At 37.6% G+C, this 25295-nt stretch overlaps 1 protein-coding gene and 3 non-coding genes across 4 annotated transcripts in view; all 4 read right to left on the bottom strand.

Annotated features, from left to right (window-relative positions):
- Positions 1–25295, bottom strand: part of STIL (STIL centriolar assembly protein) — a 47953-nt gene that overhangs the window by 9586 nt on the left and 13072 nt on the right. The window contains exons 8-14 of the mRNA XM_052637526.1: positions 20470–20620; positions 18427–18536; positions 14178–14292; positions 12137–13102; positions 8869–9034; positions 5282–5513; positions 823–1036 (exon numbers count right to left, since the gene is read on the bottom strand). Coding sequence (XP_052493486.1) covers positions 823–1036; positions 5282–5513; positions 8869–9034; positions 12137–13102; positions 14178–14292; positions 18427–18536; positions 20470–20620 — 1954 coding nt within the window. The remainder of the gene's footprint in view (positions 1–822; positions 1037–5281; positions 5514–8868; positions 9035–12136; positions 13103–14177; positions 14293–18426; positions 18537–20469; positions 20621–25295) is intronic.
- TRNAC-GCA (transfer RNA cysteine (anticodon GCA)) lies at positions 11006–11077 on the bottom strand. The gene has a single exon. It is a non-coding gene; the product is annotated as a tRNA-Cys (tRNA).
- On the bottom strand, positions 14364–14470 carry LOC128045840 (U6 spliceosomal RNA). The gene has a single exon (XR_008199175.1). It is a non-coding gene; the product is annotated as a U6 spliceosomal RNA (small nuclear RNA).
- On the bottom strand, positions 16894–16965 carry TRNAE-UUC (transfer RNA glutamic acid (anticodon UUC)). Its single transcript has one exon. It is a non-coding gene; the product is annotated as a tRNA-Glu (tRNA).

Here is a 25295-nt window from a genome sequence, read left to right as displayed (position 1 = left end):
GGATTTATTGTGAAATCTTTATAAACAAGTTTAAAATCATGCTTTCATTTGAAAAAGGATAATGTTTTAGAGTTTTAAGTGTAACCTTTATGTTACTTTCAGAATTTGACTCCTCTTTTCTCACTTTGAATGAAAATGACCTGTAATTCTGCCTTCCTGACTTTAAAGCATATTTCATTCCCTTGAGCACACGCACCAGTGTAGGACCTAGCAGGCAAATAACAAATCCATGTTAACTGATTAATAGTTAGGGCCCTATGAAGTATGTTTAATTAGTCTTCAATTATAAATGGAGAAATCAAGTGTTCTAAAATCTACAATTTGATTGTAAGTGACAGCCACGGTCATTTGACCTCCAAGTCCCAGTTTACATTTTACAATATTGTGCTGGTTTCTGCCACATATCAACTCCTTTTTATTGTGTGCTGCTGTGCTTACAGTACTGCTCATTCTTTAGCTGTTTGTTACTGGTATGCATGTGTTATCTCCCTTAAGTTTTCAAAGGCAGAGACTGTCATGTTCATCTTTATATTACCCACTTTACTCAGTTCATTTTGTTAGACTAAGCTAAGTATTCCATAAAAATCTGCTTATATGAGCTGAAACAGCAAATATTATAAAAATTATTCTATTACTCTCCAATTTTCAAACCTCCTGCAAACTCTTGCTTATTTTTTTCTGGTCCTAACTTCGAACTTGAATTAGGGGAAAATCTTTTTCCTAGCAAGGTCCCCATCAGTTTAAAGATGGGAAAGGCTAAACTAGTGTACCATAGACTAAATCACCATCTCACAAAAGACAGAATGCTTTCCATTTTCTCACCAGCACATCCTGGAATAGTTGCTGGCTATCTGATGGTTGATGAGGCAAGGGCTGCGTGACTTGCTCGGTTTTGGGTTCCCCTGATGGTCCAGAGCTATTAGTGGCACCCTCTGTTGGTCCACTCTGGAAGCACATGCTTACACACTCTGCTTGCAGGGGATTCGGAAAGAATACAGGTACATCAGGTTCTTTTCTCTCAAGTGGAGAAGAGCTGCTTGAAAGGACATATATAAAGTAACTGTTAGTTAATTCTGTTATTTTGTTTTACAACAACAACAAAACAAACAGAAATCTTAAATGGTTTATTAAAACAAAAACAATTCCTTATTATACCAGTCAAAGCTCTCTGAAATTGGTAGTCTACCTGGCTTTTCAGCCAGTCCCTTCAATCAATGCTCCCTGTTTTATTTTCTGAACAAATTGGATTACGAACAATACTCTGAATTCTTCTGCCCATCAATTTTGTCTACTATGCAATAGTTCTCAATCTTAACAACACCATCAATATTACTTGTAAAGTTTTTAAAAACACAACTGGTTGGACTTCTCCCCACAGAGATTCTCAACTGGTGGAGCACCCCAATTTACTGTATTTTCAAATGCCCTGGAGCCAAGAGTTACTGTTCTAATGCTTTTAAATTGGCATACTCTTATCAAAATCCTATCCACTGTTCAAGGGACATTTTAAAAGTTTACTTCCTCTATGATGTTCTAAAATGTTAACTGGATATGTCCTCTTGCTTCTTTCAACCTCCATTAGCACTTTATCTCTTGCTGCTAAGTCACTTCAGTCGTGCCCGACTCTGTGCGACCCCATAGACGGCAGCCCACCAGGCTCCCCCGTCCTTGGGATTCTCCAGGCAAGAATACTGGAGTGGGTTGCCATTTCCTTCTCCAAAGCATGAAAGTGAAAAGTGAAAGTGAAGTCACTCAGTCGTGTCTGACCCTCAGCGACCCCATGGACTGCAGCCCACCAGGCTCCTCCGTTCAAGGGATTTTCCAGGCAAGAGTACTGGAGTGGGGTGCCATTGTCTTCTCCATCTTTTATCTCTTAGGTCACAGATAAAAATGTGAAGTCGCTCAGTCATGTCCAACTCTTCGCGACCCCATGAAATGTAGTCCACCAGGCTCCTCTGTCCATGGGGATCCTTCAAGCAAGAACATTGGAGTGGGTTGCCATTTCCTTCTCCAGGGGATCTTCCCTACCCAGGGATCGAACTTGGGTCTCCCGCGTTGCAGGGAGACTCTTTATCCTCTGCGCCACCAGGGAAGATATACTCTCATTTATAATAAAGGTATATGTGTGTTCATTATATCTTGGGTAAATATCTTAATCTCTCTTGGCCTCAGCTTCCTCATTCATAAAATGGGAAAAACAGCATCCACCTCCCTGGGTTGAAAGACACGAGACAGGACTAAAGGAGATACAGAGTGCCCAGCACAGTACCAGATAAACCTAGCGGCGGATCTGTAATTGCTAGCTTTCCTCATCTCCCGCTGCTATCCCCTTACTTCCTAAATAGCACATTGAACCTTCATCATCAATCATGTTAGCTGATTTCACTTTAATGAAGACACCAAAACTCAAATGAAGAAGCAGAAAGCCAGGCTTCAGAGATTTTATGACTTCTGGGGAAAGTACTTGTACCAAGCAGGAGTTTTATCATGCAAACATCTGCAAAGCTCTTTATTTTTTAAAAAGAGTTCACGTCAGTCACTGAGTTAGACTTATTCTACCTTTAGCTAAATGATGATAATTAATTTTTACGGTACTAATTCTGGTACTATTCTATGTGTTTTACATATATTAACTCATCTAATCTTTACAACAATTCTGAGATAGGTACTTTCACTGTCTCCATCTACAGAAAAGAAAACAGAAGCATTCAGAAATTATGAGACCTGCCCATGGTCACACAGTTTTGATTTGAATCCAGGCAGTTTAGATTCCATGCTCTTAATCACTCTACTATATTGCCTTTTCAAGAATTTAAAAATACCTGTTTTGGTGTCTAACCTACCAAACAAAAATAAAAGCTAAAAATTCCAGAAGAAAAGAACTAAAACATTAACAATTTCAAATTTGAAAAATTTTTTTAAGATGATTCTAATATGGCAAGTATTAACAGGTATGTCCAAAGCCTGGCTTCTTAAAAAAAAAGAAAAAGTATTGTGTCAAAAAAAAGTCTATGGATATCACACATGGCTCTTCCCTGGGAAAAAGAAACCGATTACCATATATGCTGCAAGTCAAAAAATCTACCTTTCACAAACTGCTTTAACATTAGATTAAATCCAGCAAGACATCCAAAGAGGACAGGTGCCATGTATGAATACTCAGCAGCACGAAACACAGCATGAATCAGACCAGATGTTTGGGAAGAATCCTAGAAGAGCACTAAAAGCACCATAGACAACACTGGAGATGCTATTTAATCCGAATCATATACTATGCGGAACAAAGATCAGATTTACATCGAGTTATATGTTGGAATCCACAGAGGTGGTTAATCGCCCTGAAAAAGCAATTAATTGCATTCTATCAGCTAACTCAGATCTGTTTCTGAAGTTAAACACCACAATGGATTGGAGATTTTTAAAGTTCTACTTTCAGAGGGAAAAACTAATCCTTAAAAGTAGTCTACAATTTACGAAAGGAAATACAGATAGAATAAATGTGGATAACCACACGGAGAACAAATAAGGATAACCACAGTTCATGTCTCTTTGTTCTCATTTTCTGTAACTATTCCAAGTGAAATGTGAACTTATCTTGGGGGCTTACCCCAAACTGCTCTTCCTATCACCTAACATCTATGAAGTAGCTGATGTGGGGAACTAGACACTGGTTCAAGTCCTAAAGGTACAGAAATGAGTATGATCCACAACCTGTAGGAATTCAACCTAGCGGGGGTTGAGACAGGTATACAGATCTTTTTAATATACTGTGGTACATATTATGAATACTTAATTGAATTGTAAGGTTAAAACATACTCTCTACTGAGCAAAGCAGATAAATATTTCTGGTTTTCTGGAAGGGTGTTTGTTGTTCTAATCATTATTGTAATCAGATAATTTAAAATATCAACTATTACCAAAAGGCTTAAAATTTTAAAAAGTAATCAACTGCCTGCCCATGCCACCCCTACCACTGAATTCATGTCTTTTAAAACTATTTCATGTGATATTACACTGTGGTATTTTAACCCACTTTATTCCTTTATATTCAAAATGTATCCTACACCTGATCCCTGCCGCCACTTCCAATTCCCAGGCACCTTCATCTCACTTGGTCTTCAATCTACTAACCGGTCTCCTTACTTCTAATCTTAACCCCCATCAGTTCACTTGCCACAAAACAGCTGGAATGGCCTTTAAAAAACAAAAATGATCATACCACTACATCATTTAAAATCCTCCCTGATGCTAATGAACACAGAATATATTCAGAACTTCTACATCCTACAAAGCCCTACATAATCTGAAGGCTTCTTTCACCATCTTACTTAATATACCCACTTCACTCCCATGCCACTATCCTAGTTACACTCCACTTGGTCACCCTGGTTTATTTTCTTCAGGCAGTGGTCTTTATATGAAATTATATGTTTCCTGCTGATGCGGTTATTGTCTCCAGAACTCATGGAAATTCCATGAAGTCAGGAGCTTTGTCTGACCTACTGCTCAATTTCTAGGGCTTAGTTTTTTGGCAGCATATACCAGAAGCTCAAAGAATATTTGCTGAATTTGTGTACAAATTTGCAAAGGATCTGAATTACTTCAGAATCCTTATTTTTTTAATAGAAAATTTCACAATGAAAAACTTCAAACACAAGAGAGTTTAACAAATCACTATGTACAATCAGTTTTAAAAATTATCTACTCAGAGTCTATCTTACTTCAGCTCTACCCTTTACCATTTCATCCCCATTAGCTTATTGAGTATATCTTGAATAACAGGGTACATCTCTCAGAAATAAAGACTCTGTTATTATGCACATATAATAGAGTATGTAAATCTTAAATTCAGGACCCTGGCTCCATCTGGGACCTAGTGTCAGACTCTCCAGTGAGGCCTGACATATGTATTTCTGATCTGCAACTGTTCTGGTTTAGACTGTTTTATACATCCAATGACTGACATCTGGGAATGGGCATAGAAGGCTCAGAATCGTCTTTTACAGGGAATTCCCTGGCATTTCAGTGGTTAGACGTCTAGTGGTTAGGACTCCATGGTTCCACTGCAGGGGGCATAGGTTAGATCCCTGGTGGGGGAAATTAAGATCCCGTATGACGAGTGGTGCAGCCAAAGAACTGTCTGTTACATAGGAATCACATTAGGAAAGACACCATGAGAATACTTTTACAAAACAAACTGTTCCTGAGTTAGAATACCAGAGGAATATCAGGACTTAAAAAGAAAAAAAGATGATGAATACTGAATCGAAGAGATCTTACTTGGATATACAAAGTTGCTGATTAAATTCTTCTTCCACAGCAACGTTACTCTCTTCAAAACTGGGAATATCAACAGCTTTTAACGAAGATGCACTACCTGGAGTACTTGTGACTTCATTATTAATATCAACAGAAAAATTCATGTCCTCACTGGAAATCTTGGTATCATCTTGCCTCAGCTGAGATTCAGGCTCTTGATCATCACCTGCCGCATTCCAAAACAAGCTGGCACCTGGGGAATAGATGATTTAACAGATGCAGAAACAGACAATTATCAAAAACAAGTCTCTGACAAACTTTTGTTAAGTAACATTAGCTATATTAACACAATTACCTAGAACTGTTTTCAGATTATATTTTCTCAGAAATGCCATGAAGAAATAAATGACAAGCGAAGAGAGGAAACTGAGTACAAAGGGAAAGAGGACCTTTCAGGCCCTGACTCTTCAAGAGGTGTAGCTCTCATGATGGGTTTTACCTGTCAAGGTTCTGAATATGATTTGGAGTATATATGTGTTTTGAAAACTGCTGTTCTGAAAAACAGGAGAAAATATATAAAATGCAAATCCCTGGGCTCTTTGATTTTGATTCTTAAACACAATCTTTATGAGACTATATTAGGGTTATATCAGATATATGTAATATAAGGCAAGTAAAAATCAAATATTTCCCAAATTTAATAGATCATTTGCACAACTATTTCATGTATTATTATTTGCTTACTGATTTTCTTTAAATCAACTCACTGTTTTACCGAGCTACATCATTTCTGTGAAATCATACATTTTTATGTGCTGCTGCTACTGCTAAGTCACTTCAGTTGTGTCCGACTCTGTGCGACCCCATAGATGGCAGCCCACCAGGCTCCCCGTCCCTGGGATTCTCCAGGCAAGAACACTGGAGTAGGTTGCCATTCCCTTCTCCAGTCCCTGAAAGTGAAAAGTGAAAGTGAAGTCGCTCAGTTGTGTCCGACTCTTCACGACCCCATGGACTGCAGCCTTCCAGGCTCCTCCGTCCATGGGATTTTCCAAGCAAGAGTACTGGAGTGGGGTGCCATTGCCTTCTCCGTTTTATGTGCTAGTTATATTTTTTCTAATACTTATAGGAATAAATATATCTACACAGTATAAAATAGTAATCTGTATACTACACCAAATCATCTTTTGAATCTGAGCGATAAGCATTCCACATTTTGAGAGATATTGCGATACATACATGATTTAAAGAAATAAAGTTAAAACCAAAGACTAAATTCAAGTCAAAATCGTTTCCACTTTGAGCATCAGCTTGGGTGATTTTATAAACATAAATTAATAAAAGGATGATTTGTTTTTGTATTCACTAAGCATTAAAAAAAATCCCTGGTCAGGAATCTAAGATCCCGCAAGCCACACAGCACAGCGCCCCCCCAAAATAAAAGGACAATTTAGAAAAGTTATGTAAGTGCTGCTACTCTTCCTGAACACCACCAATGTATACCCTTAGGAATTAAGTATTATCATAGAGAGCCATTTAATTCAAATGATTAATAATTCATTTTTCTGCATATAAGTCAAAGCTCTAAATATGACTATATGAGGTTTCAAAATATTTGAAATATACATCATGCTTGAAAACTTGTTTCAAATAATTTCAGGATATCAGTTTGATTTAGGCATCAGGCTAGGTAATGAGATACAAGCCAATAAAAGTTTACAGTCTAGTGACAGATACAGATGATGAACAACTGGAATATAGTAAGTACAGCACTTCACGAGAGGACATAGGAGACTTCACGAGAGGACATAGGAGACTGCACTTTTTGGTTTATCTCATAATACTCCTTTACCACCACCCTCTACAACACACATATGCAGGAAACTGTCATCCTTGCAATTAACAAAGACGGGACTCCAGCAGATATGTCCCTATTACATGTTTCTCAATCCCCTTATAATCCAAACTAGACCATTCAGGTTCTCTGCATTTTGAAGTTGAGACTGAAGGATCATAATGTGGTTTGTGTACATGGGTAGAACTGTATAAAAGAAACTCTGGGGCTCTGGGTGAGCTGTATTTTAAAATGTAAAGCAGTGAAGACTCCAGATAGAGTTGATAAAACAGCCATGTGTAATAACTGGATACTCCAATGATTTCTAGTTTCTACGTCTAGTTTTTCTCTGAAGTCCAGCCCAATTCTTGGCCTTGGTTTTCATGAAACATCCCCATATCCTTCCAGTAAATTCCCCTTCCTTGCTTAGTTCAAAGTTTCTTATGTTACTTCCTGCTAAAAAAAAATCTTAACTTAGTAATACCTGAATTTGACTTATAAACGTACATGAGGTTCCCGCTACCCTCCCTCACTGCTGCCCTCTTCATGAAGTTTAGATAACATCTGGGTACAGATAAAGAATACAGCAATCTGTCTTCCTTGTTAATGCTCTCTCTCAAATTTGTATTCTCCAGGCTCAAGCCTCCGTCTGTTACCGTCACAACTCTTATGTCATCAATCCACTCCAGCCTCCTAACATTTGAGGATCACCAGCTACACTTCCAAAATAGCTCAGTCTGAACAGGTATTTAGACTGAACTCATCTCCTCTCCTCTGCTTCTCTGACTTGCCTGCCTCTGTCATCCAAGCTCAACATCAGGAAGTAACTTTCATTTTCACCTTTAATAAATGTTTAATTTTGGAATAATTCTAGATTCACAGAGAAGATAAAACAGAGAGTTACTGTGGATTCCTCACCCAGTTCTCCCTGTTGTTAACATCTTACATTATCATGGCACATTTTTCAAAATCAAGAAAACAGTGTTGGTACATTACTATTAACTAAAACTCCAGACTTTGGATTTCACCAATTTTTCCAGTAATGTTCTCTTTCTGTTTCAGTATCCAATCCAGGATAATCACACAGCATTTAACTAAAGTAACTTGAATCTTCCAACTGCCATATCCAATTAGTTTGGATCTACTGATTGGATCTTAGTCTTATCAACACTGTACATGACTCTTCCTCTTCAGTCTTACAACCACCACCCTATATACTAGACATCTTGCTAGATACTGAACACACAAAAATGTTCTTAAAGATCTCATAGTCTGATTGTGAGGAAATATGTAAACACATAGATCTCATTTATATTATTGATTTTTTAAAAGGCCTTCTATTTTGCTTATAAGATGAAACAGACACGGCTTTGTGAAAGATGTAGTAATGGCTCTCCATGACATAGTAATGGGTAGAGTATTAGACAACTCAGAACTCTGTGTTGTTTCTCTGAGCCCGTAATTTTTCTACCAATCTGTTCTGCCATCTCTCAATTCCACCAAGATCCTACATTCCCTTCAAGGCCAAGAATCAATAACACTGCATGGATGAAATCTTCCCTGATCCCCTAAACCACAGATGACTTCTCTCATTAGAACTGGGTCCAGCTTGGAAAAGCAGCAAAAACAAACAACACATTACGTTCTGTGGCTTCCAATCTGTTTTCAGGTAGAGTTTTATTTCATAAAGAGTAAAATCACACGAAGAGTTAAGTTACCCATCACCTTGGTTTAAATTCTATGTGTACTATGTACAAATTAAGAAAAATGAAATTACCTGTGCTCACAGCAATGCTTACACTTTTTCTCATGTGCAAAGCAGGGGGAGACTGTGCTTCCATGGAAACCAACTCCATTTGTCTTGCAGCTTGCGTTGTGTCTTCAACAGTGGTTGTCTTAGAGGAACAGGGCTGCAGAGACTGTGCTTCTAACAAACGCTGAATCTGTATCAATTAAAAACACTTTTTATGTATGTTTATGAGAGTGAAGTAATCAACCAAACTGACAGAAGAGTTTAAAAATGAATTACAAAGTGCTCCAGTTATAAATAACTGACTTTTAACTATATTTTCTCACATTTCAACTAGATTATATCATAAAATTTATTCAATGCTGAAAATCATTGTCATTAGTTATTAAGAAGCATTTACATGGGCTTCCTATTAAAAGTAAAAACATAGGTGCTTAGATCAACATTCATAAATTGACACTCGTATAGAAAAGCCTTAATGTTAACACTCTGACATTTTATTTCTATTTCATTTATGAATCAAAAGTAAGATAGAGGGGATTCTCTAATTCTACATACCAAATGTGAAAAATTATTTTACACAAGATTCATGTTATAAAGGTCACCCAGAATTGTCCATGTTTGGTCATGCTGAAACTGGAAATATTAATAACAATCTCTAACACTGAGTGCATCCTGTTTACAAGACATTACAATAAGAGCTTTTATGTATGATTTTTACAACCACCCTGTGAATATGTACTACTAGCAAGCACAGTTTACAGAGAAAAAACCTGAGGCAGTATAAATAAAGTTACTTGCCCAGGTCACATAATTAACAAGTAGCAAAGCTGAAGTTCAAGCACCAAAAGCTTCCCCTCCTACCATAAAACTTATCCCTTTATAGGGGGTGGGAGGGATGCTCAAGAGGAAAGGAATATATAGCTATGACCGATTCATGTTGTACAGCTGAAACCAATACAACATTATAAAGTAATTAGCCTCCAATTTAAAAGAAAAAAAAAACCCAACTTATTCCTGTAAAGAATACAATTCCATAGTTTTTAGTATATTCTCAAAGTCTGTGGAGAAGGCAATGGCACCCCACTCCAGTACTCTTGCCCGGAAAATCCCACGGGCGGAGGAGCCTGGTAGGCTGCAGTCCATGGGGTCGCAAAGAGTCGGTCACAGCTGAGCGACTTCACTTTCACTTTTCACTTTCATGCATTGGAGAAGGAAATGGCAACCCACTCCAGTGTTCTTGCCTGGAGAATCTCAGGGACGGGGGAACCTGGTGGGCTGCCGTCTATGGGGTCGCACAGAGTCAGACACGACTGAAGCGACTTAGCAGCAGCAGCAGCAGCAAAGTCTGCATCCATCACCACCATCTAACTCTACAACGTTTTCATTAACCTTTGCAAAATCTTTGTGCCCACTAGCCGTCACTCTCCATGGCTCCAGAATCTAGCCTCTGGCAACCACTCATCTACTTTCTATCTCTATATGTGTGTGTGTGCTAAGTCACCTCAGTCATGTCCAACTCTTTGCCAACCCTATGGACTGTAGACTGCCAGCCTCCTCTGTCCAAGGGATTCTCCAGAGAATACTGGAGTGGGTTTCCATGCTCTCCTCCAGGGGATCTTCCCAACCAAGGGATCGAACTCACATCTCTTCTGTCTCCTGCTTTGACAGGCAGGTTCTTTACCACTAGTGCCACCTGAGAAACCACTCTATCTCTATAGATGTGCCTGTTCTGGACATCTGATAGAAATGAAACCAAACAACACGTGGCCTTATATCTTGCTTTTTTCATTTTCATAACATTTTCAAAGTTCATCTGTGCTGTAGTACCTATCAGTACTTCATTCCTTTTGATGAGTGAACTATTCCCTTGTATATATAATGTCACATTTGTGTTCATCTATTCATCAGTTGATGGACTTTGGATTGTTTTCACCCTTGGCTATTACAAACAGTGTTGCTATAAACATGTGTGTAAAAGTTTTTGTGTGGTCATATTTTTTCATTTCTCTTGGATATACATCTAGGAGTGGAAAAGCCTCCTCTTTTAAGCACTGTAATCATGTTTCCCTGTAAGTTACACTTTGTATTCAACTCATTTCATTAATTTTAGCAGATTAACTTTATTAAGTTAAGAAGGTTGCCATTTCTTTCTCCAGTTGTCTTCCCAACCCAGGGATCGAACCTGGGTCTCCTGCATTGCAGGCAGATGCTTTACCATCTGAGCCACTAGGGAAGCCCTTAAGTTACACTGCTGTATTCAACTCATCTCATTAATTTTAGCAGATTAACTTTATTAATATAGGAAAATAAGTATTATCAATAAATTATTGACATCAGTAGAAATATAACCTGCATTAATAATACAAAAAGGCATATGTACTTATAGTGATTCAGAGCATGGACTTTAGTGTCATGAGGACATAACTTAACTCCTACTCTGTTACCTTTTGGAAAAGCTATTTAGCCACTGTGAGATTCAATATTACCTAAAACTAAGGTAGTTGTAAGGACTAAGAGACAAATAAGATAATTGTAATTTGCTGATTGTTTACTAAAGCTTCATCCTACACTAAGCACTTTAGATAGATAGACAGGTGTGTGTGTGTGTGTACATATACACATATAAATTCATTTAACCATCAGATCTATATATATTAATAACACCAATCGTTATTCCCAATTTACAGCTGAGAAAAGTGAGGTTTAGAGAAATTGCATAGGAAATACGTGATAAGACATTTACTACAAAGTTATAGAGATTAAACTAAACTAAACGTAGTAGTGCTGGAACAGACAGGCAGATCAATGGAGAGTACAGTATAGAAATAGATACAAACACATGATGCTTTCATTATAAAATAAAAAGTACATTTTTAAATCATTAACAAAAAGATATATTATTCAGTAAATATATGGAGTCAGTCATCTAAGGATAAAAAGAAAAAAAATGTTTTATCTAGTGTAACAAAATAAAATAAAGCAACAAATAAAACCCTGATTGTTGTTGTTTAGTCGCTAAGTCATGTCTGACTCTTTCACAACTCCATGGACTGTAGCCTGCCAAGTTCCTTCCATCCATGGGGTTTCCCAGGCAAGAGTAATGGAGTGGGTTGCCATTTCCTTATCAAATCCTCATTTTCCTAATGTGTAAAACATCAGGGCCTAGAATCCAGTTTCCAGGGTCTCTTCTAATTCTGACATTCTACAATTCTCCCTCATAAACTATAGTTACTGAAGAGTTGCCAGTTACTTTTTAAAAATTCAAGAATTTAAGAGAAGAAAGCTAGCAAACCTGTGCTTGAAGTAGTCGCAGCTGCCTGTCTTGCTCTGTGATGAACCTATACGCATCTGGAGACAGTCCCATCATTCCATCATCTGAGCCAGTCTTGGGCGTGTGCACACATACTGCACAAGGCCAGGGGTTACAGAAGTCCACGTGTGGAGGCAGTCTTGCCACAGGTGATGGTTCTACATTGCTGCGGGAAGAACAACCCCCCATGTTTCCCTGAGGTCTCAAGGCTACAGGACTACTTGAAGAAAAGAATGCATTATGGTACTGAGCTGGACATCCACTTGGATGAAATAATGAATGTTTCTGAAGGGTTTCAGACTTGAGGTCTTGAACAGATCCTACTGTATTCATTCCTTGCCAAGAATTTATTGGGCTATACTGAATATGGCCACGATGCTGACAACAACTGCAAACATTTGTGGAATAGTAAGACGGTGGCGGGGGAGTAGGTATTTGAAATTCCATTGGTCTTCCTGAATTATGGGGTGAAAAAACAAAATTATGTGGGTGGGACTGTGGGGCAAGAGAAGAGTGCTTGGAATTAAACGTGGAGGATCTTACAGGATACTCTTCTTTGTGTACATTTGCAGCAGAAACTGTTTGAAGCTTTTCAGATGTATCTGAAGACAGTCCATTAAAAGAGGGCTTACTACTGTTCCTGATATGAGAGTTCCCTTTCTTGCAGGTAGACAGCTGTCTTACTTTGCAGTGTCTCAAAGGAGCAGTGTCTTGGTTTAATTGATTTGGTAGCCCTCTGAAGGAAGGCTCTCCAGCTTCTGCTTCTGGTCTGTGTTTCTCATCACAAAGCTGGGGTTGTGACTGCTCAAGGTGCTCAGAATGGTTAATCAACAAAGGAGGATTTTCATTATTCACCATTTCCAATGGGTTGGGCACAGGGGTTGGTTCTATGGAGTTTCCATCCAACACAAGTGAAAGTTCAGGAACTGATGGCTGGATCTTAGAAACCTATAAGTGGGAAAGAAATGAAAGAAGAAAAAGTATCTTTCAGGAGAATGATATATGCTTCATTTTCCTTAAGCTAGTATTTTCCAAATTGTATCCAGTTATTTACTAAAAAGTGTTGATTATTTACACAGTTGACAAATATCTGCTGGGCATCTTCTATGGGCTAGTACCAGGAACACAACTGTCAACAAAACAAATAAGGTCCTTGCCCTCACAAACTTATTTAACAATGAAACTCTTTTCACTGGAACGCCAATTGACGTTGCTTAGATTATAGAACTCAAAATGGGAAGCAGACTTTTTTTACCCTCTCTGCAAAAACAAAAAAATGATCAGACCAGATGCTCCAACACATCTAATAAAGAATCATGTTTTTTCATCTTAATAAGAAAGGGCCTTCCAGTAAGTGTTTCAAAATATCATACTAAGTGAGATTATTCACTGCTATTCTTCTTATTGATATCAACTAAAAGAGCTGGAGGAGAGCCAAAAAGAGTAAGTAAAGTACTCGCTGTGGTGAATTTGGTTATAATATTAATTTAAGAAAACTTTCTCATTCCTTTTTCTTGTAATAAGTAATTAATTAATCCAATTAAGACAGAACAATTCTAAAATAACCCACTAGTTCGCCTCAATAAAAAAGATTATGATGGGTTGTTAGCAATCTCCAAAAGCAAGTAGAATGTTTTCTCAAAATACGGTGATAAGAAACAATGTCGAGTTCTGGTGATAGTATAGAATGTTGAGTCTACATGGGTTAAAAGCACCAGATTCTGAAACGAAACCTCTTAAACTACTAGTCTATCAAATCCTAAACTTCCTGAATTCCAGCTTTACTATTTCCTAGTTATATAATCCTAGGGAGCTAACTTAACCTCTTTTCCTTGGTTTTCTCTGGAAATACTATACTTACTTACTACAATATGTGCACATACTTATATATATTATTACATATGATAATTAAATGTACTTGTGAGGAATATATGGCATTTATCTTTATATATTATTGAGTGCTTTAACATGAAGAGACTTTTAGGTTTCTAATTGTAAAGGTGAGTTCTAAGACCAGTGATACCTTCTGACTCACTGGATGAGGACTAGGAATTGGTCTTGGAGAAACATCTTCATCTTCAACACCAGAGTCATGATCATTCGTTGGCATTTTCCCTGGAGGTAACTTCTGGGAAGAGCTAAAGAACAGAGGGGAGAAAAAGTAAGTCTTCAGTAATCAGTATTCATTTGTTCTTTCTTTTTTTTTTTTAAAAATCTGGAACACTTCATGAATTTGCATGTCACAGTTGCACAGAGGCCATGCTAATCTTCTCGGTATCATTCCAACTTTAGTATATGTGCTGCTGAAGTGAGCACTCTTCTTTTGTTTTAAAGCTGAATAAGGTTCTTTAATTAGACACAGTAGTGTCTTGATCACTTAATTTAGTATCTGACAACCACAAAGTATTTTATTTTTCAAGCCAGTGTCAGATGATCAGGAAAGTTGAGCCAGTCAGACTCATGCTTAATAATTTATCCCCTTCTCTTGACCATGGCAAGTTTAACCCATTTATTCTTTTTTTTAACTTATTTTTTTTTATTAAAGTATAGCTGAATCACAATGTTGTGTTAATTACTGTTGTACAGCTAAGTGACTCAGTTATACATAGATACATACACATACTTTTTCACATTCTTTTCCACTATAGTTTAATCACAGGATATTGGATATATTTCCCTGTGCTATACAGTAGGACTGTGTTGTTCACCCATTCTGTATATACCCGTTTGCACCTGCTAATCCCAAACTCCCAGTTCACCCCTCTCCAACCCACTTGCCCCTTGGCGAGCACCAGTCTATTCTCTATGTCCCTGATTCTGTTTCTGTTTCACAGACAGATTCATTTATTTCATATTTTAGATTCCACATATACCATACGGTATGTGCCTTTCTCTTCTTGATTTACTTCTCTTAGTATGACCATCTCTAGTTGCATCCATAACCCAGTTATTCTTAAGTCATAATAAAGCAAGTTACTGAGCATTTTCTGAATTAACCACTTTAAGGAGCGTAGAAATACATAAGATATTGAATTTACCGTAAAAAAATCTATCATCTGATGAAAGAGATGTATACTCACTATATTAAACATAATACATTAAACACTCACTGTGTTAGAAAGAAAAGTCAAGTAAGGAATTACATTTTCCTATGCACTTATATCTGTTATGGTAAACTACTCTGAGACTAACTGAAGTGCCTCCTCCCATTTAGTCAGTTGCAGTTACCGTGCCACAAGTATCGTGCCCAATAGAACACAGAAAAAGTTCTGAGTGTTGATACTGAACTTCAAATGCTGAAATTAGAGTTTAAGACTAAGATTTGAAAGACTATATACATCAAGTTTTTGTGCATCAGAGACATTACTTTGCCAACAAAGGCCTGTCTAATCAAGGCTATGGTTTTTCCAGTGGTCATGTATGGATGTGAGAGTTGGACTGTGAAGAAGGCTGAGCACCGAAGAATTGATGCTTTTGAACTGTGGTGTTGGAGAAGACTCTTGAGAATCCCTTGGACTGCAAGGAGATCCAACTAGTCCATTCTGAAGGAGATCAGCCCTGGGATTTCTTCGGAGGGAATAATGTTGAAGCTGAAACTCCAGTATTTTGGCCACCTCATGTGAAGAGTTGACTCATTGGAAAAGACTTTGATGCTGGGAGGGATTGGGGACAGGAGGAAAAGGGGACGACTGAGGATGAGATGGCTGGATGGCATCACTGACTCGATGGACGTGAGTCTGAGTGAACTCCGGGAGTTGGTGATGGACAGGGAGGCCTGGTGTGCTGCGATTCATGGGGTTGCAAAGAGTCGGACATGACTGAGTGACTGAACTGAACTGAAACTAAATAAAATCTCAATAAGATGAAGTAGGGAAGATGACAGAAAAGCCAGAAGGAAGCTAAGAGAGTTTAGACATTAATGGAATTTTGAAGAAAGGGTCCTGTCTGCGTAGTAGGCTGAACAACAGAAACCCTTAGGCAGATGCGGAAGATCCGACAGCAGAACAGACCTTTGTCCCAAACCCTGGTAGTCTGGAGAGGCAAACACAGAGTTCTTTCTGTGCCAAGGTGCTGCAATGAAACAATCCCACAAAGCTCTCCTGCCATACCCAAGAAGGACATGGAGAATACAGAATGACATTCCATATGCCTCCGAGCACCATGGACAAGACACAGAGCCAGTGACCTGAACAGGTTAAAGAGGTTGCAGCAGGAACCTGCACAAACCGACTGTCAAAGATCAGATGCAAAAGAAAACATCTCAGCAGATGGCCAAGTGGTGTGGGTGGATGAGAATCACGTCACCCCCCATCACCAGTAGTGGCACAGTGCTAGTGAAAGTCTTAGTCGCTCAGTCATGTCTGACTCTTTGTAACCGCATGGAAGCTAGTCCGCCTGTAGGGGAGCATGGTGGGCTACAGTCCATGGAATTCTCTAGGCAAGAATATTGGAGTGGGTTGCCGTTCCCTTCTCCAGGGGATCTTCCCAACCCAGGGATTGAACCCAGGTCTTCTGCATTGACAGGCAGATTCTTTACCATCTGAGCCACCAGGGAATAGGGCATAGCATTAGTCCCCTCTAAATTACATGAAACCTCAGCGGAAACAGGATAAACAGACCTTGAATTGATTGATATTTGGCTTCCATAACTGTGCATAATGATGAAGAGGGGCTTAAAATGGAAATTAGGTACGTTACTTTTTAAATTTTGGCCATGCCACATGGCTTGTGGATCTTAGTTCCCTGATCAGGGATCGAACCCAGGCCTCAGCAGTGAAAGTGCTGAGTCCTAACCACTGGAACACCAGGGAATTCCCCCAATTACTTTTAAAAAGAAAACAAGTGGGCACAGTTTCAATCCCTAGTTGGGGAACTAAGATCCCATATCCCGTGTGGTGCAGCCAAAAATTAAAAAAAAAAAAATTCACTGTGAGCTTTTTTTAGCACTCAAACAAAAAGAAAAAACTTGACCTATAATTTCAACAAAAGTTATCTAGGGATAAACATTTTACAAAAATTCAAATCTAAAAATGATTGATCCTTATCTAAGCTTTGGTCAGAGCTGAAAACAGACATTGTTTTTCAACAATGTTAAAGAAATTACCAAGCATCCCCTTAACTTGGCTTTTTCTTCCATAAACATTCAATAAAATCTTGAAAAAAGCTTTAAACCTTCAGTCAGTGGTGGTGTTCCTGCAAGTCTATAAGAATATAGTTTTCTGGTGACCTAGCCTGTTTCAAGGATAACTTAAAATGCCCAAAGATAGAGCTTACTTCAGACATCTTTCTAATCCCCAGAATCTGTGAATATGTTAGTGAACAAGGAAAAAGGGAGTTTACAGATGTCCTTAAGGTAAAGAATCTTGAGATATGGAGATTATCCTAGACGATCAGATGAGTTCAATGTAAACACAATGGTCTTTGTAAGATGGAGTCAAGATAAGAGTCAGGGAAGGAGATGTGAGGAGAGAAACAGAAGTCAGAGAGAGAGATTTGAGATGCTATGCTTCTAGCTTTGAAGGTGGAGTAAGGGACCACCAGACAACAAGGAATGCAGGTAGCCTCTAGAAGCTGGAAGGAACATGATTTACCACTGAAACTTCTGAAGAGAATGCAGCCCTACCATCACTTTAATTTTAGCTGCAAAGGCCCATTTTGGACTCCTGACTCCTAGAACTAGAAGGTGATAGATCTGTATTATCTGACGTCAGTAGGTGTGTGGTAATTTGTTAGACTAGCAATAACAAATCTCTCTATGCACTAGTTGGTTCTATTTCTTTGGAGAACCCTAATATAAAGGGAATATTTAGTTTACCAAAGTAGATATTGGACCCAAAAAGTCACAAGCCATTATTTAATATTCTCCAAGTGCATTTGCTTTAAAACTTTTCTGTTTTAGGTAGAGGAGTTATTTTTATAGTAGGAGTTATTTTTATAGTAGTTTATCTGATAGCCCTAGGTTTAATACTACAAGGAAGGGAAGACAGAAGGCAAACTAAACAAAAACAGGATGTTTCTTCTTAAGTAAGATAATTTCTTGACAAATACTTCTGTTCCCCTATGTAATAAATCAAGTCAAATGAGAACCACATTAGAGTTGTCACTTCATTAAAATTATCATCCAACTTACAAATATGAAGGAATGCATTTAAAGTAAGGACACCTGTGGTATAAGATTTACAAACAGTTCCCTCAGAAATAACTGGGGACTTACTTTAATTACTAAAAACTAATGAAAGTAATAAAAAAAGTATGATAAAAATATCTTTTACCTCTTAATTGAAAGATTCTTGGAAACTTTTTTAAAAAAATCTCTTTCTGCATTCTGGTCTTCAGCGCTCAGTTCAAAACAGACGGGATTTTTGTCAGAAGGTTCAACATTCTGAAATAAAGTAGGTCATACTTTGAGATGTGACTTAAATAAACACCAGAGAATACTATGTAGATGAAAAGTAGCTCTGAAACACTGGGTGGGAAGGGGAATTATGATTTCTGTAACTGTAATCTTTCTTTAAAAAAATATTTTTTTAATTGAGATATAATTGACATAACATTATAATACTTTCAGGTATACAACATGATTCGATATTCGGATATATTGTGAAACACCCACCACAATTAAGTCTAGTTAACATTCACCACCATACAGATGATAAATTTTTTCTTATGATAAGAATTTTCAAAATATAGTATAGTATTAACTATATTCACCATGCTGTATATTACATCTCCATGACTTACCTACTTTAAAACTGCAAGTCTGTATCTTTGGACCACCTTTGGCCATTTTGGCCACCCTCAAACCTTCGCTAACCCTTATCACTCTCTTGCAAATCACCGATTTGTTCTCTGTCTGTGAGTTCAACAGAATGTTTTAATTTTTTAAAAAATATTCCACATATAAGTGACATATGGTATTTGTCTGTTTTGTTAACCTCGCTCAGCATAATGCCCTCAAAGTCCATCTGAGTTGTCACAAACAGCAAGATTTCCTTTCTTTTTTATGGGTGAATAGTTTCCATTATATAAACATGTGATATAATATAAATCATATTTTCTTTATCCATCCATCCGTGGACACTTAGGTTATTTGAATGCCTTGGCTATTGTAAATACTGTTGCAATTAACACAGTGGTGTGGGTATCTTTTTGAGTTAGTGTTTTTATTTCCTTTGGATAAACACCCAGAAGTGGAATTACTGAATCATATGGTAGTTCTATTTTTATGCAACCTTTTAAAAAACTATCTATTTGCTTACTATATAAATGAAAGTGAAAACTTAACTTCGCTATATAACTTACAACTTAATAACCAGATTCAGTTAAATAGTAACTTTAAACTGAGGATACAATCTGAAGAATAAAATGAGTGAATGATATATGTCTCTAAAATGGAAATAAGTAATTATACATCAAAGATGATTATGCTTATAATTAAAATACAAAAACTTGATTCATGAATTAATACAACCTATAAATGAAATTAAAGGCACAAAATAAGATCTGAGTAGAAACACACCGTTATTTAGGGATTGTCAATATTTTTGTAAAATGATACATAACTTTTTTTAGAATTATTTTTTATTATTGGCCTTAGAATGTTTTTCTTAAAAGAATAAATTTAATAAAAAAAACCTTTATTATATATATATTTATTTATTTATTTGGCTATACTGTGTCTTAGCTGTAGCATGTGGGATCTAGTTCCCTGACCAGGAAGGAGCACAGAGTCTTAGCCAATGGACCACGAGGCAATTCCCAGCCTTAGAATGCTTTTACATAATGACACTTATGGTTTCAAAGACCTGCTTTTTCTGTGACCATCACCTAAATGTATTTTTATGTATATTATTCGATACAGCAACAATGCACTCTGATTTCAAGGATCACATATTATAGATGCTGATTTTAAACTATGAGAAATCACTTTTTATACCCATAATTTAAAAAATTAACTTTCAGGACAAAGGAAACACTAAGATCACAAATTAACTCTCAACATCATAAAATGAAACAACACATGAATTCTTTATATAGCTTTAAAAGGTTTTAGAAAAACATGGAAAAGTTACTCTGTGGTAACATTTGATCCTGTATTAGAATTTGGTTCTAAAGGTTATGTCCTAAAATTTACAAAACGAAATTAACCGTAAATGGATAAAGTTAATATTAAGTAAGACTGATCAAAAATAAAGAAAGCCTAACACTTTGAGTTACTATTTTAAAGGGTAGAGACCATTGGGTTTATAAGGCCAATATACAACAACATATAACTAAATAGTCATTAGTGTGCTAGGTGATCCAATCACACTTACTTTGAAAAGGCGTAAGGTTTCCTTGCTGGTTAGTAGCTGGAATCGAAGGTCAGGTAACCTGCCATCACAAGGGAGGCATTCATAAAATTCAGGGTCCTTATGTGTCACAGAATAGAGAACTATGATGAAATTTCCAGATTCTGAAAACACCCTGGACAAAAAAAATGCCATTTACTTAAAATTTATTGAAAATAACAAAAGCACATCAAAGAGTTCTATGTGAGTCTCTCAACTTAGTTAACAGACTAAACAGTCCAATTTTTGGAAGAAAACTGCTTACTTTTCCCTGACCAGGTACTGAACCCACACTCCCTGCAATTAATTTTTACTGGAGTATAGTTGATTTACAAGGTTGTGTTAGTTTCTGCTGTACAGCAAACTGCATCAGTTACAACCCCTCATTTTCAGATTTCCTTCCCATTTAGGTCACCACAGAGCATTAAGTAGAGTTCCATGTGCTCTGCAGCAGATTCCCATTAGTTACCTATTCTATACATAGCAGTATATATATGTCAATCCCAATCTCCCAATCCATCCTACCCACCACCACGCCCCTTGATATCCAGAGGTTTGTTCTCCACATCTGTCTATTTCTGCTTTGCAAATAAATTAATCTGTATCATTTTCCTAGATTCCACACATAAGTGATATTATTTGATTATGTTTTTTTCTTTCTGACTTACTTCACTCAGTATGACAATCTCTAGGTCTATCCACATCTCTGCAAATGGCCGAATTTTGTTCCTCTTTATGGCTGAGTAATATTCCATTGTATTATATATATGTACCATATATTCTTTATCCATTCCTCTATTGATGGACATTTAGGTTGCTTCCGTGTCCTGGCTATTGTAAATAGTGCTACATTGAACATTAGGGTGCATAAATCTTTTGGAATTACAATTTTTTCCCAGGTATATGCCCAGGAATGGGATTGCTGGGTAATATGGTAGTTCTAATTTTAATTTTTTAAGGAACCTCCATACTATTCTCCACAGTGGCTGTACCAATTTATAATACATCCTCACCAACAGTGTGGAGTTCCCTTTGCTCCACATCTTCTCCAGCATTTATTGTTTGTAGATTTTTTGATGATGACCATTCTGACCGGTGTGAGGTAATATCTCATTGTAGCTTTGATTTGCATTTCTCTAATAAGTGATGCTGAGCATCTTTTCATGTGTTTGTTGGTCTGTATGTTTCATTTGGAGAAATGTCTATATAGGTTTTCTGCCCATTTTTTCACTGGGTTACTTGGTCAATCTTAAAGGAAATCAGTCCTGAATATTCACTGCAAGGACTGATACTGAAGCTCCAATACTTTGGCCACCTGACGTGAGGAACTGACTCACTGGAAAAAACCCTCATTCCAGGAAAGATTGAAGGCAGAAGAAGAAGGGGACGACAGAGGATGAGATGGTTGGATGGCATCACCAACTCCATGGACATGAGTTTGGGCAAGCTCCAGGAGTTGGTGGACAGGGAAACCTGGCGTGCTGCAGTCCATGGGGTTGCAAAGAGTCAGACACAACTAGCAACTAACTCATACTGACTGCTTGGTTTCGATATTGAGCTGCATGAGCTGTTTATATATTTTGCAGATTAATCCCTTGTCAGTCACCTCATTTGCAAATATTTTCTTCCATTCTAGGGGTTGTCTTTTTGTTTGGTCTATGGTTTCCTTTGCTGTGCAAGAGCTTTTAAGTTTAATTTGGTCCCACTTATTTACTTTTGTTTTTATTTTCATAACTCTAAGAGATGGGTCAGAAAAGATCTTGCTACAATGTATGTCAGTGAGTGGTCTGCCTATGTTTTCTTCTAAGTTTTACAGTGTCTGTCCTTACATTTAGGTCTTTAATTTATTTTGAGTTTATTTTTGTGTATGATGTTAGTTGTTGTTTAGTTGATCAGTCATGTCTAACTCTTTGCGACTCCATGGACTGTAGCTAGCCAGGCTCCTCTGTTCATGGGATTTCCCAGGCAAGAATATTGGAGTAGGTTGCCATTTCCTTCTCCAGGTATGGTGTTAGGGAGCATTCTAGTATCAGTCTTGTACATGTAGCTGTTCAGTTTTCCCAGCACCACTTATTAAAGAAGGCTGTCTTTTCTCCATTGTATACTCTTCTCTTTGTCATAGATTAGATGACTATAGGTGTATGTTCATCTCTGGGCTTTCTATCCTATTCCACTGGCTGATATTTCTGTTTCTGTGCCAGTACCATATTTTTTCATACTGTCTTGATTAATGTAGCTTTGTAGCATAATCTGAAAGACAGGGAACCTGATTCCTCCAGATCAGTTTTTCTTTTTCAAGATTGCTTAGGCTATTTGAGGTCTTTTGTGTTTCCATAAAAATTGTATAATTTTTTGGCTCTAATTCTGTGAAAATGCCACGGGTAATCTGAGAGGGATTTCACTGAATCTGTAGATTGCTCTGGGTAGTACAGCCATTTTTACAATACTGATTCTTCCTGTCTAAGAACATAGCACATCTCCCTGTTTGCATCATATTTGATTCCTTTCACCAGTATCTTATAGTTTTCTCAGTACAGGTCAGGTTAGACAGGTTTATTCCTAGGTATGTTATTCTTTTTGCTGCAATGGTACATGGAACTGTTTCTTTAATCGCATTTGCTAGTTCTTATTTGACAATCTTGGATTTCTTTCCATGTCACTATTCTATACTATACCTTTGATACTCTTATTCTTTGCTAGTTACTATCCAGTAATATAACATATAGATGTGCTATTACTGATTCATGTAGACGTCTAAAAGTAGAAATTTAAATTATAGTATTTCACTACTGTAAACAATGATAAAATGACTATTCATTTTGTTCACTACATGACTCAACAAATATTTATAAAGTAATCAAGAGTCCTTAAAACACACACCAAAACCCAGTATTTAAAAATACTTTTAGTTAATTCTCTACTCTGTAAAATGTTGAATGAAAATGATTTGGGGATATATTATACTATTAACAAAATAAGGCAGTGGGAATTCAGGAGGCAGAATGCCCATTCTGTTCAACTCCTCGCTTGAGAATCAGACAAGACCACTGATCAGAATGCTGTTAAGTATCAACCTAAGCTATGTCAAGCGATACTGATGCCTCCTTGGTTAAAGGGTGGCATTACAGTCCAGGTATCAAAGAAATTGTCTAATGCTTCAGACTAACAGAGAGAGCTTCAAAACTAACTTTGCTGAGCATTTACTATCAATAAGTAATTAAAGCAAGACCAGTCACTGATAATAAAACGTAATTGTACTAATATGCCAAAATGAACATTTAATTTATGTTTTATTGCAGGGAAAATTAATTGTATTTTATAATTAAAATGTAAAAAGTAGAATTGTAAAAGCTTCTAAAGAGATTTTTAATAAAAATCCTTTCTAACCAAAACAGAAAAAGAAAGGATAAATCTGACTTTAAAAAAACATCTATTTGGCAAAAAATATTAACCAAAGTCCAATAAAATGACATTCTGGGGGGAAATAAACTTGTGCCTATGTATCTATAGAGTGCTCAGTCATATCTAACACTTTGTGACTCCCACAGACTGGACTGTAGCCCACCAGGCTCCTCTGTCCACGGGATTTCCCAGGCAAGAATACTTGCTGCTAAGTCACTTCAGTCGTGTCCGACTCTGTGTGACCCCACAGACAGCAGCCCACCAGGCTCCCCCATCCCTGGGATTCTCCAGGCAAGAACACTGGAGTGGGTTGCCATTTCCTTCTCCAATGCATGAAAGTGAAAAGTGAAAGTGAAGTTGCTCAGTCGTGTCCGACTCTTCGCAACCCCATGGACGGCAACCCACCAGGCTCCCCCGTCCATGGGATTTTCCAGGCAAGAATACTGGAGCGGGGTGCCATTGCCTTCTCCAAGAATACTTCGGTGGGTTCTATTTCCTTCTCCAGAGGATATTCCCGACCCAGGGATTGAACCTGTGTCTCCTGTACTGGCAGGCAGCTTCTTTACCACTAAATCACCTGAAAATCCCACCAATACATATATACATATGCACATTTTTATAACATATTTATATACATATATAAAATCTTTGTAGCATATAACACATACATTTTAATAAATACATATATCTCTGTGTGTACAAGTGTGCTTAGTTGCTTCACTAGTGTCTGACTTTTGCAATCTAGGGACTATAGCCCGCCAGGTTCTTCTGTCCATGGGACTTTCCAGGCAAGAATACTGGAGTGGGTTACATGCCCTCCTCCAGGGGATCTCCCCAAACCAGGGATCGAACCCACGTCTCCTGCGCTGCAGGTGGATTCTTTACTGCTGAGCCACCAGAGAAGCCCATTTTCTCTGTATACTTTACATATTATATAAACGCATACATACAGAGAATAAAAAGAGCTGTTATAAAGCAATGTGAAAAAGATGTACAATCCAATAGAATAAAGGCAAGAGACGATTAGGAAGCTCCAAGAAGTTGACATGATAAAACATCAGAAAAGGCCATTTTTCATCTGTCAGATTTGCAAAGATCAAAGCCTAATGATGGCCCTCCAATTACCTCTCTGAGGTCTTATTGTTTTTCCCTTCCCTCACTCCTCTCCAGCCACACTACCTCCTTTCTGTGCCTTAAAGATGCAAGGTGATCTTTCACGCATAGCCTTTGCACCCATCTGTCTGGGACGCTGCCCCAGACAGCCGCATGGCTTACTACCTCACTTCAGGTCTTTGCCTGCCTGACTGCCCTATTTAAAACTGCAACCCTACCTGCCACTGTATCAACACAACATCTGCCTCCCTGCTTGTTTTTCTTCACAGCACTTATCACCTTGTAAAATACTATTT

This window comes from Budorcas taxicolor, chromosome 3 (assembly GCF_023091745.1).
Source record: "Budorcas taxicolor isolate Tak-1 chromosome 3, Takin1.1, whole genome shotgun sequence".
NCBI classification, from domain to species: Eukaryota; Metazoa; Chordata; class Mammalia; order Artiodactyla; family Bovidae; genus Budorcas; species Budorcas taxicolor.
This window is presented reverse-complemented; position numbering and strand designations above follow the sequence as displayed.